The following is a 12,544-nucleotide window of genomic DNA, read 5'->3' on the forward strand; positions in this document are numbered from 1 at the left end:
TCAATAAAAACCTCAACTCTGACCTGGATGGGCTCCAACATTTCCAGCAGGCTGGGCTGGAGTATTTTGGAAATTGGGGGTCACCCCTGTTTGGCTGGGTGTGTCAAGAGGACTTTGCCAGGGTCCTGCTCCACCTCTTAGAAAAAGAAGACAAAAGTAACACCACCTTTGTGTTTTACTGACTTTTCACCTTGAGGGCTCCCAAAAGGGGCACAGTTTGAAGTGGCTCCATGATAAAACTAACTTCCAGTGAAATCAGGCTGGGATATGGGGCAGGTAAAGGCTGTTTGCTGTGCCAGCCTTGGCTCTGCCAGGATGGTTCTGAGTGCTGGGGAGGACCATAATGGCCCTGGGAAACCTGAGTCGCTGTGGATGTTCCACTCATGGGTTGGAGATGTGCTCCATCCTTCTGCCCGCTGCCAGCATCACCTGCCAGTGATTCCCCCAGTGATGAGCACCTGTCCCAGGTGAGCTCAGCCCCAGCACCGTTTTTACCCCAACCCCATTCCTGGTCCCATCCTTCTCGTTTTCATCTCCAGCTCCATCCCTGGCCCCATCCTCACCCTGATCTTCATCAGTCTCTACCCTCATTCCCATCTCCATCTCCATCCCCATTCTCACCCTAATCTTCACCACAATCTCCATCCTCATTCCCATCTTCATCCCCAGCCCCATCCTCACCCTCCTCCCCTGGGTTAAGGCACTGCAGCCCATCCCAGCTCCCATCCCAGCTCCTGTCCCAGCTCCCATCCCAGCTCCCATCCCAGCTCCTGTCCCAGCTCCCATCCCAGCTCCCATCCCAGCTCCCGTCCCAGCTCCTTTCCCAGCTCCCGTCCCAGCGCCGCCGGCCGGGGTAAGCCGAGGACAGGCCAGCAGCCCGAAATAGCCACGATATTTCCTGTCCTTTTAAAGCTTGCTTAAAGAAAACTAATTTCCTCTGTCCTTTCGGTAGCAGAATACAAAGCAGCCAGTGCTGCCCCTTTCCCCACCTCCCTTAGAAATCACCTTATGCTGAAGCTGAGAGCCCTCGGTGCTGTGTGGGATGGGGAGCATCCAGCTGGTGTGCCCACGTTCACCTGCCCCCACCCTGTCTTGGGGGCTCAAGAGGTGGGGTTTTGCCCTAATACATCAAATTACAACAATTCCTACCCACTGTCCAGGGCACTGCCCAGAGCCAGCCCTTCTTTCCTTTCCTAGCAGAATGAGCTGTAATATTCCCGGTTTTCTTAGGCATGGAGGGGTAGGTTGGGTTTGAACAAACCCAGGGTGGTGGGGTCTGTGCCCCTACAGTGCTGGGGCCCCAAAATGTCCTCAGTGAGCATCAGGATATGGGATCTTGGATATGGGATGCAACCAGTGGTTTGCCCCTACATCACGCCTCCTCCCAAAAATATTCCAGCCATGCCCCAAACTGGATACTGCTATTTGGCACAGCTTTCTCCATCCCAGGGCCTGACTCTGCACTGATGCCAGCAAAGGAACAGCCCAAACCAGGAACAGGAATCAGTCTCCAGTTGGGAATTTAATATAATCTTTTCAAAGCAGGTAAAGGACCACTGAGCACTCCAGGGAAAAGCCCAGGGACGTGTGTGTCTCTGCTCTCAAGAGGCAGCTGAGTGAGGGGGCTGGCGAGGGGAGGCTTTTGGGCTCAGTTAATCCCAGGCAGGTCCTGTTCCTCTCTCTGTGCTTCCTCGATGAGTAATTAACAGCCCTGGCACCCGCTGCCCTCCCTCTGCTGGTGCCCTCCCAGTGCCTAGCCCCTTCCATGTGCTCCCGCTGCTCCCAGGCTGGCTGGGGGAAACCCAGCCTTGACAAAACAAACCCAAAGCTGTTTTCCTGCCTCTCCTCAGTCAGCTGAAGGAATAACCCCACCTGCCAGGGCTCTGCTTGGGCTTATTTTTATCAGCTGAAATAAAATAGTGAGGACTGGGATAGGTGCAGCTCCCCCAGTCCCACACCTGGGGCTCGGAGGCTTTTCCTGCCTTTGGCTGTGATCCCATCCCTTCCCCCCGGACACCTGATGGCCCTCACCTGGACCTGCCATCAGGAGAACAGGCTTTGCTGGTGGGAGAGATGGAAAGCATCACTGAAATCTCAAACTGTTGGACCTGGTGGGAACTGTTTTAATTTTGTTTTGAATGTCTGTTTATTTCTGCCCCTGGGGAATCATTCCTGCAGCACGTGCACTGCTCACTTAATGCAGCCTTGTGCTAATGAGGTTTCAGGTCTCCTTAAGGGAGGGATTTTGTTCTTATTTCAGGGTTCAGGAACCAACCCCCTGCCCTCAGGATTTGGGACACACACCCACCACTGCAGCATCTCTCACAGGTCCTGTGAAACCCAGGTGCCACCCCCTTCTCTTCCCACCCCAGCTGACCACCCTGACCCACCTGGCAAGGAGCAGGGATGTCTCAGTGTGTCGGGAAGGATGCTGTGCAGTAACAGCCCCAGAATGTGGTGTCCAGGAGAATAAAGGCCCTTTCATGTCCAGGCATTGGCCAGGGCCCACCAAAGGTTTGGGAGATGATCCCAAATGAGCCCACGGTGGGCACAAGGCCAGAATGGCTTTGGAAGCAGCACAGCACCCAAGGTGTTCTGGTCAAGAAGGACAATAAGGAACTGCTGTGGCTGTTCCACAGAGTGTTTCATCAAAGGAAACCTGCAAGGCTGAATGAAAGAATGAGCCCCTTTGTAGCTCCTGTTCAGGGCTTCAGGTATCACAGGAAGAGTTCCTGCATGTCAAAGGAATCTGGCAGCTGGAGAAAGTGATCATGAGACCTCACCCCAGCCTTTAGACAACAGGCAGAGAGTGTGTCCTGGCAAAGGAGGGAAATTTTGGTGCTGCCATACCTGCTTCATGAGCTGCTGGGGAGGCACAGGGTGACAGCCACAGCAAGGCCAGGTATGGGGACAGTCTGTACTCGTAGCCCTGATTCCAGCTGTGCTCTCACTACAAGCACTTCAATCACACTGCAACCCCCCAAACACCCAGTGCCAGCTGGGCTTCCAATAAAAACCACCAATGCAGTGTCATCCTGGGAAGGAATCAGTTTATTTTGAGATACATTCTGTTTCTGAAGAAGGTTATTTTAGCAGCCTGCAACAGAAATGTGAACCAGAGGGTTAACCTGCCCGTTCGGCCTTGGCCAGCCTTGCCGATGCTCACACAAGATTCTTGGGATTTAAAAAAAAAAAGAAAAAAAAGAAAATTAAAGGTCCAAAATTCAAACTGTACACCTTTATACAGGGTGCTTAGCTGGGGGCACTTTTTACACTGCTGTACATGCTTGGGATAATTAAGTGCAATTGGATTCAGAGCCAATACAGCATCCCAGGCCACTAATGAAGATAAAATACAAGCTGTGGTGGGCGGAAGCTGCACAGATACACAGGCAAACTGAGCTTATTGTGTTCCTGCTGCTCCAGAGTGCATTTCCCAAGAGAAAGAGTAGTGGAGCAGAGACAGCTTATAAACCTTCCTGGTAAGGGGGCTCCCTTCTCTTCCACCAGGAATATCTGTCACCCCCAGTGACTTTGCTTTCCATCAGCTCCACCAACAAGGCAGCAGTGCCATGAACCAGCTCACTAATTCCTGGTGCAGCATTCCTGGCAGGTTGTTTTGGGCTCCCTTACAGGAACACTGCACCACTACAGCTTTTAGGAACCAGAAATGCAGTGGCCAGCCACAGCTTCTCACTGGTTCCTACACCAGGGTGTCCCTACACAGGGACTACACCTGAAGTAGCCCCAAATGGATTGCAGGGAGGTGGGAAGCAGCCTCAGAGATGCATTCCTCCTGGGAACAGGGTGAATCAGCCCACAGTGCCCGCACTGTGGCCAGCAGGCAGCCAGGACTGAAATGTGCTCAGGATCCCAGGGAAGAGCCCACAGAGCTCTCCTGGCTGACACACACACACAACAACAGCAGCAGCAGCAGCCAGGGCATGCTGAAGGTGAGGAAGGAATTCAAAACGGGGAAGAACAAACTGGAAATGGGGAGATGAGCAGAACTACAGCCACTTCTGCCTCTGCTCTCGTGCAGGGGAGTGTGTGATGGAGCAGGGGAGCCGAGAGCTGGCCCAGCTCCCAGGCCTGTCCCAGCCCTGCTCACACCGGCTTCTTCATTCCCCAAAAGCCCCGATGGGGCTCTGGGAACCCCACGGCGCTCACTAGCAGCAAACCAGACACACACTCCCCTCCTCAGCCCTGCTCTGGGCCGTGTCTCCGAGTCCAGGACACTCCTGTCTCCCGTGGAGTGTCAATCCCAGTGCCATGGGCACTACCTCCTCTTGCGCATGCAGGTCTCCAGCCTGCCCAGCTCCTCGTAGGCCTGGTAGAAAATGTCAAAGTCTCTGGCACTCCAGCCCCTCCAGACAGCCAGGCACCGCTCCATGTTTTCATTCTCAAAGCAGCACACAACTGTGTCCTTTGCTACCAGAGCAGCATCCACCAGAGTCCTGGGGAAGGGAGAAGAGAGAAAGGAAGGGCATTACAGAAAAAGGACATTACAGGGAAGGACATTACAGGAAAGGGCATTACATGAAAGGGCATTAAGGGGAAGAACAGCTCTGTGAGCACAGCACTGGCTCATGAGCTTCCCTTCCAGCTACACAAGCTTTTTATAAGCTGCAAATCCTTCAGCAAGAAGAATGTAACAAAGAGAGGGATCAGAAACTGTGTCACATCAAAACCAAGCAGCTCAGTGACATGGGAAAAGGTTTTTAAAGGGATTCAGGTGCCTAAACATGCAGGTGGGGGCTTAAGTCTGCCGTGGCATTTGAAGTTGCTGCTAATCTCCTGATTTGCTAAATCCACAGACTCTTGTTCCTGCTGCCAGCTGGGCATTTTCAGAACAGCTCCATCATAACACAGCTGACAGGCTGCCGAGAGCTTCCACAGCCTGGAATAAAGCATGGAAGTGGGATAGGGACTGCCTGTGTCAGCCGAGCCCAGAGCAGCAGGCACAGCTGTGGCAGCACTCAGGGATCCATGTGGTCCGTGTTGTATGTGCTTCTCTTCATGGTCCCTGTTGAAGCTGGCCCTGCAGGGACCTCAGAGGGAGGTGGCTGGGGAGAAAATGACACTTTTCCCTTGCAGGGTCCAAGGAACAGGAGTCCAGCTCTCACTGGGCTCCTTCTACCACTCCCACAGCAGATGGGGAAGGCTGGTCACAAACTGCTCCCAGAAAGGTGCCCAGATGGGAGCACTCTCCACAGGACTGTTCTTGGCAGCTGGCTTTTATCACAAACTGCCCCTGCAAAGCCCCCTCCCTTTCCTCCCCTCTCTGCTCTGCCCCTTCCATTTCCTCCCCTCTCTGCTCTTTATCCTGCTGCTCAAACAGGGAGGGTCAATGGCCACGGTGCCTGGTCCAGTCAGGCAGCAGGGCAGGACAGGTGTGAGGTGTGGTATCCCTTTGCCTGAACTCCACACTCAGTGTGGGTTAAGCAAAACCAGCCTAGGAGTACCTGTGACCAATAAAGAGAATTCTCTCCTCCCAGCTAACTGATAAAGACACTCATTTCAGAGCAGAGGGAATGGCAGGAGCCTTTGATCTCCTGTTGTGTTTGCCTGGTGGTAATAAACGATCATTTATAATCCTTAGCACTGCTTAACCTGCATTTGTTTGGACATAAATAGTACAATCCCAGACTGGTATTTAAGTGATCAGCAGGAACACCCCCACCTCTCCAGCAGCTATTTATTGCCTTGTACTCTCCTTCTCTGTATGAAACATTTCAAATTAATGTATATAACTGCTCTCCCCTGTGCTCCAGGAGCCGTCCCCTGGCCTGTCACTGCCCACAGCACAAAGGTGCTCATTTAGAGCCAGAACATCAACCTGACCCACGTGAATGCAGGCACAGACAAGCGCCGTGCTCTGCATAAATGCACTTCTTGTTCTGAGCATGGGGCCTGAGTCTGCCAAGCTACTCTGACCTTCTGCCAGGTGCCCTCAGAGCAAAGGGAGCCAGCTCCAGGCAGGATCAGGCCAACCTGATCACATTGTGCATGGTCTGTGTCATTATAGGGGGTTCAGTCTCTGTGGATTTTGGAGACCAGGTTGTGGTCACAGTGCCTTCCCCTCACCGTCTGCCCTGTCCTGAGAGTGTGCACACACCTTCATGTGCAACCAGCAACTCTGGGAACTCCCACTGGGAACTCCCCAGATGCTGCTGGAAGCCAAGAGCCCTGAGAGCCTGCAGACCCCCCCTCTGCCCCCCCTGTGCCCCTGGGTGTGCCCAGCCTCACCCGTAGGGAGCCAGCTCGGCCGCCTTCAGCACCGCGATCACTCTGCCCCGCTGCGTGCCCGACTCCTTCTCCAGCCCGATAACAATGATGTCCCCTCCTCTCCTACAAGAGAAACCAGGGACATGTCACACCCTCAGCACTGGGGATGCTGTCAGCTGAGCAAGATCCACGCTGGATATCCATCCTCTGCTCCATGCCCACCTGCAGCCACATGATGTCTCGCAGGGGAGCGGGCACTGCGATGCCACGGGGGCATGCTGAATCCACTGCAGTGAGAGATCCTGTGACAAGCAAAATCAGCTTCCCAGAGGTTCCCATCAGCTCCACAGCAGGCAGCAGGACTTGCCAGGGCTGTGTCCAAGCAAAGAGGCCGCCTGCTGCTCTTTGTTTCCTCAGTAGCTGGGGAAACACGGCTTGGAGTCTGACCACCCCCTTCTCATCCTGCTGAAACCAACCCAGCAAAGGCCTTCCACGTGGCCATTCTGCTCAACACCACGTACTTTCAAAAGGTGTAGAAAATCCATGTTCCATTATACTGGGAACAGAACTTCTTACTGGCAACTTGACTTTCTGGCCAGGTGAATCATACTGGGAATGCAAAAGCTGTTGAATTAGCCTGAGTTAATCTCATGTTCAGCCAGGAGGGATTTTGACTAAGATGCCTGGATAAGTGACCCACGTACCTGGGGATCCAGATGAGGTCTTTTACGGGAAGAATCTTGACTGCTTGGAGATGCTCCGTGTTGTCACTTGCAGGCGAAGAAGCATCGTGATCCAGGGAAGCCTTCAGCTCATGGAACTTCTCAGACTCCTCAAAATCTGTGGAGAACGGTGCACTGGAAGAGCTGAGGGGCGAGCTGGGCAGGCTGGAGGGACAGCGGGTCACCATGTTGGGAGGCGAGGAGGAGTAGGAAGACACAGAGCAGTAATCTGTGAGCGAGTCCTGGTGGTTCAGGATCTGGGTGCCCACGTCTGGGCTGTACATGATGCTCACATCCCCCTGAGGGTTGCTCTCCACCGCCCCGTGGCTGATGGGGGCTGTGGCTGGGATGGCAGCCGAGGGCTGCTGGATGGTGAACATGTCTCTGAGGGGGCTGCAGTCCCCGCAGAAGTAGCGTGCACACAGCTGGTAGGTGGAGGCGTGGTACATCACCAGGAAGTTGCTTTTACTGTCCAGGCACCAGACCACCTCCTCCCCGTGGCACTCGGAGTTGCAGGCCATGGAGGCGATGACGGAGGGCGGGCTGAAGGGCTCCAGCCTCCTGCTGATCTCCATGGAGGCGCAGTTGATGACCAGCACGCCGGGGCCGTTGCTGTACCACACCTCGGCCCCGCTGTTGGTGACCTCCATGGCCCTCACCGGGTACGGGTTCTGCCGCGGGTCGTCGTCCGAGATGTTGAACTTGGACCTGTTTGCTGTGTGCGAGCACAGGTAGGAGCAGTTGTCCCCTGGCAGGCCCTGGGACACTGAAAACACGGCTACGAGTCCATCGGACAAGCCAGCCAGCACCATATAGGAGTTCTGTAAGAAAGAGAGAAAAATTTCATGGAATTATAGAATGGTTGGGTTGGAAGGAAGCTAAAAGACCATCTCATTCCATCCCTCTGCCACGGGCAGGGACACCTTCCACTAGACCACACTGCTCCAAGCCCTGTCCAACCTGCCCTTTAATACTTCCAGGGGCAGGGAGTCCACAATCCCTCTGTGCCTTATCACCCGCCTAGAAAAGAATTTTTCCCTATTTCTTTACTTCTCTATAATAGAAGAGCTTTCAATCCCAGATGCTCTGCCTGCTTCTCACATTCTGCAAGAACACCAGTAACTTACCCCAAAACAGCAACATAAAAAGAAGTCATTCCCTAGAAGCTGCTGCAGAGCCACGCTCCTTTCACCCAGTGTTACCTCTCTCTTTACTGGCAAGGGCAGACAGACAGACCTGGCAGCCTGCCCTGAAGGTTAACAAATTCAAGCTGGAGTATGTTCAGAGACAGCCATCATGATCCTAGGAATCCAGCTGTAGAAACCCGGCTCACTTCCAAAAAGGAGTAAAGCTACTGCTATCAATGTAGGTAGGAGAGGAATGGAAGAAATGCAGTAAAAATGGAAAGAGGGAGCCAATATCCTCACAAACAAGAGCATCCAGTGATTGCTCCACACCCAGAGTCTGCTGCTCTGAGAGCACTGCTCCTCCCAGGGATGTGCTCTGGCTCTGGGATCCCTGGCAACTCAGACATCCCAGCCGAGGGCACAGAACCTGCCAAGTACCACAAACCATTCTGCAGGTTGGTAAAAACCTGTCTCTCAATGTACAGATGTGCTGGATGCAGCTCCAGCTCCGTGGCCATGCATCCCTGGTGTCCCAGGGGCAGGAGCTGCTGAGAAGGCCACGGCTCAGCAACTCCTTCAGCTCATCCCAGCAGGGGAAAAATGCTGTTAAACAGACTGGGAAATGGATCTCTTGGGAACAACACTTCCCGTGACCTTGGGCCTCTACCAGAAACTCCCCCATCTGTGAAGCAGATAAAACAATACTTACCTCAAAGGCCTTTCTATTTCCTCCCTGTGGAGCAATAAATTTTTTTAAAAAAGACCATTTTACCCAAGACTTTTTTGCTGCCTGGACTAAGCACAGCAAACCAAACAGAACCAGACGGAGTACCAGAGGGCTGACAGAACCTCACCCTCCCAAGCCTCTCCACAGTGCAGAGCCCTGGCTGAGCATGCCAAGGGGGTGGGCTGAGGGCTCAGAGTCACCCTTTGCTGGGAATGCAAAAATTAGATTAAGGCATCCCTGTGCCCTCCCAGGGATTTTGATCCTGCCATGCCTGGACAATAGTTCCCAGGCCGTAAATCCACAGAAGAATCAGTATCTTGACTTGCTCCAGCTGTTGAGGGACAGGTAGTGCAGGGTAAGGGTTATTTAATTGACAGCTCTGCTTGCAAGGCTCATTGAGAGTCCTGGACAAAGAGACACTCTCTGCAAACCAAGTATGAGTAAAACCACGAGAGCACTGAGCCCCTATGACTAATCCAAATCACAGCAGAATTTTACTGTAATGGGAAAAACTAGGAAAGCAAGTGGAAAGTTGTGAAATGGGGCTTGGACTAACTCAGTCCAGTCCCAATTCTCTAACCACTAATTAAAAGAAACCCCAACGACCTGCAGTGCTCAGTGCCATGTGCCTGCTGCCATGTGGATCTGGTGCAAAGGCTCCTGGAAGTGGCTTTGCCAAGGAGTTGCATCAGTAGGTTGGATCATGGCACCACGCTTTGCACAAGCTGGGTTTTGGGTTACTTTTTCTTTGGAAGGGAGTTCCAATATTTAAAACTGAATAAAACAAAGCAGAGCAGCCCACATTTCTCTGGTAAAAAACGGTCCAACTTTTTCAGTCTGAAGGACCCAGTACAAAAGGCATTTATTACTAGAAATGGAAAATTTAAATTGAAGTGGGAACATCAGATATTAACTGTAATGTGGGTATTGTCAACCTGAACTGCTCCCAGCATGACACAGGACACTATTAAAATCTTCAGAGATTATAATTTTGTCTCATTTGATTTGATAATGCTGAATTATCCAAGCACAGTCTTCACAAAAAATTATTTTGAATTCCTTGATTAGTGTCAGCCACTACAGAACAGAATCCCTATTCCCTTTTGGGTTCCACAGGCCAAATTTCCCTGGCACTGAGCAGTCAGCACCACAACCAGCCAGAGGTGGCTCAGGGACCCCCCTCCTGGTGTTACCACTAGTACCAATGCCAAATCCTGGCCTGTCTGGGATGGAACAACCGTGGAAGCAAAATGGGAAGCTATTTTTCCCATCGGGGCATTTATTGCTCTTTGTATTGGCCTTCAAGACCTGTTTCTATCTACCCATTGTTGTTATCTCTCAGAGAGATAAGAAACAAGGAGCAGGAATTCAAATGTTGAGGAATGCCCTGACCCTGCCATCTCTCACGAGACTGAGCTGAGGGAGTGACCAACTCTACAGAAGACCATGTCAAAAACCACCTCCCCACAGATGCCATCCACTTGCCAGATTTCATCCAGCAAAACTCCCCCAAATCAGGGTATTCCAGCAGTGACCAAAGGCAGGCACGGCTGCAGCCTCCAGAAACCTTAAGTAACTTTCTCAGAATTCATTTTCAACATTTGGGCTCCACGAAGAGCCAACAAAAACAACACAGCAACAAAAGTGCATTTGAAGGCTCCGCGCTGCCAGGAGGAAGGCCCCGAGTGGGGCTGGGATGTGCGGGGATGAGCCGGCTCCAGACGTCCTGTCCTGCTGCCAGCAGGTCAGGAGAAATGGCAAAAAATGCTACACCAGGGCCTGGTCACCTCCCTCCTCTCGTCCCAGCAGGTTCTGGCACTGCTGGCTGCAGCCTTTAAATGCAGCTTTTGTTTCCATGTGTTCCAGGTTTCTGCGCGAGGCCAGAGATTCGCACCCATTCAGGTTTCTCTTCTCTCTCCCTCTGCATCTCTTTGTAAGAAAGCTGCAAGCCAAGGCAGCATGTGTCTTGGTTTGCCCTTTTTTAACCTGCTCATTTGCTAAACTGTTTCCTTTTTTCTTCCGAAAATTGTATTGTTTACTAAGAAGAATCATCCTGGTGACAAAAAGCATTGCAACAAAAAGCTTAAATTGTACAAGACTTTTCCTTGGCCGAGTGTATTTCAGATTCTGGGCCCCTCTCGCCTGCTTTTGAATTTCCATGATGCTTCATTTGGATAAGAAACCAAATTTTGGAAACTATTTCTTTTGGATCAGCCTTCCCAAGGCAGTCGTAAAGAATTCCCCTTCCCAGCAACATCCCTCGGCAATTCTCTGACTAAAAGTGACCTCACATCTCACCAGCTAAAGGCTTTCTTCCCAGGGAAATGCAATTCTCTTCTCCCCTGCACAGCAATGACTGTGATAACCCTGATAGAGCTTGCTGGACAGGCAGTGAGTGTGACAAGTGTAAGCTTTCCATATAGGTTTTTTGGAAGAACTGGCTGTTTTAGTTCTTGCCAGCCTGGTCTGCACATCCCCAGGCTGCTGCTCTGGCCATTTCACTGCCAAACTCATTCATAGAAAGGAGAGAGGAAAAAGTAAGTCCAATAAACTAAGAAGGAGTGAGCCGAAGGGAGGTGGATTTCTGGAAGGTTGGGTAGGGTCGGGGGAGGAAGGGAGGTGTCTAGACTCAATATTGCTATTGTAGGGCCTGGCATTATTTATGACATTTTCTAGGCAAGCCACAAACTGGAAATAGAAACCAGGAGACATAAAGCCACTCGTAACCCCTGAGGAATGGCTTTGCAAGCTGTGTGACAGTGGAAAAGCTGAAAGCAAAAGACTCCTTTGACTGTCCTGGATGGAACCTCAGGCAGCATGAGAAAGAAATTTGCCCAGCACATCAGAAATGAAACTCCACGGCGGACAAACACTGCAGGTCCGGGAGCCAAGGCAAGCCAAGAGATGCAGAGAAATCCAGCCCTGTGCCAACTCCACATCCATGCCCTACTTTAGTCCTACTTACACCATGTTTGGAAGTGCAGCAGCACACCTTACACAAACCATCTGCCTCAGATTCAGTCCATGCAGAAATCCCAGCAGACGAGCCAGAAATGGACAACAGCTCAGGACAAGCCTGGTATAAACCAGCAGCTCCGAGAGCTGTGAGCTCTCAGACACATCCCAGTCTGCTGGCATTTGCAAAGACTGCACAGCTACCAGTAATGCTGGAGCATAATTATATGTTTTCACTTGAGGTGGCTGTAAGCAAACCGGAGGTAATTTAGCTCGAAAACAGTTTTTATACATCTCCCAAGACTTGCCCGCAATAGGCACTCAGGTCAGATTTCTCCTGCCAGGAACGGGATGTTGGCAATTCCAGGGCTGGGCAGATAACATATAACTTGTTTTAATGCCCATAAGAGTAATTACCCATGTTACCCATAAGAGCATTACCCAAAACAGCTGTATTATCTAAGTGTTCTCATTCAAAACCAAAACAGGCGCGTGGCTGAGCCCAGATAACGTTAATAAGGATGACTGTGCACACAAATGACGGCAGGAAAAAATGACAGCCCAGGAAAACAGGGGATACAAGAGGCAGGATGTACCCACGTCCTGCATTAGCACTTAACAAATCTCTACTCTAATTATTGTTTCATGTCTTTTCTACTTTGCTTCATCAGCCTAAATCTTGTGTTCCAGTGAAGTGGAAACGCAGCTGGAAAACTTCCTTGTCAAGGAATTTGATCTGTTTTGACTATTTTCCCAGCAGGTCTGGAAGTGCCAGCTTTGGTCCC

General features: G+C 51.6%; 1 protein-coding gene across 1 annotated transcript in view; it reads right to left on the bottom strand.

Moving 5' to 3' along the window:
• Positions 1–3,033: 3,033 nt before the first annotated feature.
• Positions 3,034–12,544, bottom strand: part of LRRK1 (leucine rich repeat kinase 1) — a 72,212-nt gene continuing 62,701 nt past the window's right edge. The window contains exons 32-34 of the mRNA XM_066328245.1: positions 6,933–7,771; positions 6,250–6,351; positions 3,034–4,457 (exon numbers count right to left, since the gene is read on the bottom strand). Of these exons, the coding sequence (XP_066184342.1) occupies positions 4,280–4,457; positions 6,250–6,351; positions 6,933–7,771 (1,119 nt within the window). The 3' untranslated portion in view covers positions 3,034–4,279. The remainder of the gene's footprint in view (positions 4,458–6,249; positions 6,352–6,932; positions 7,772–12,544) is intronic.

The sequence above is a fragment of the Sylvia atricapilla genome, chromosome 13 (genome assembly GCF_009819655.1).
Source record: "Sylvia atricapilla isolate bSylAtr1 chromosome 13, bSylAtr1.pri, whole genome shotgun sequence".
NCBI lineage: Eukaryota > Metazoa > Chordata > Aves > Passeriformes > Sylviidae > Sylvia > Sylvia atricapilla.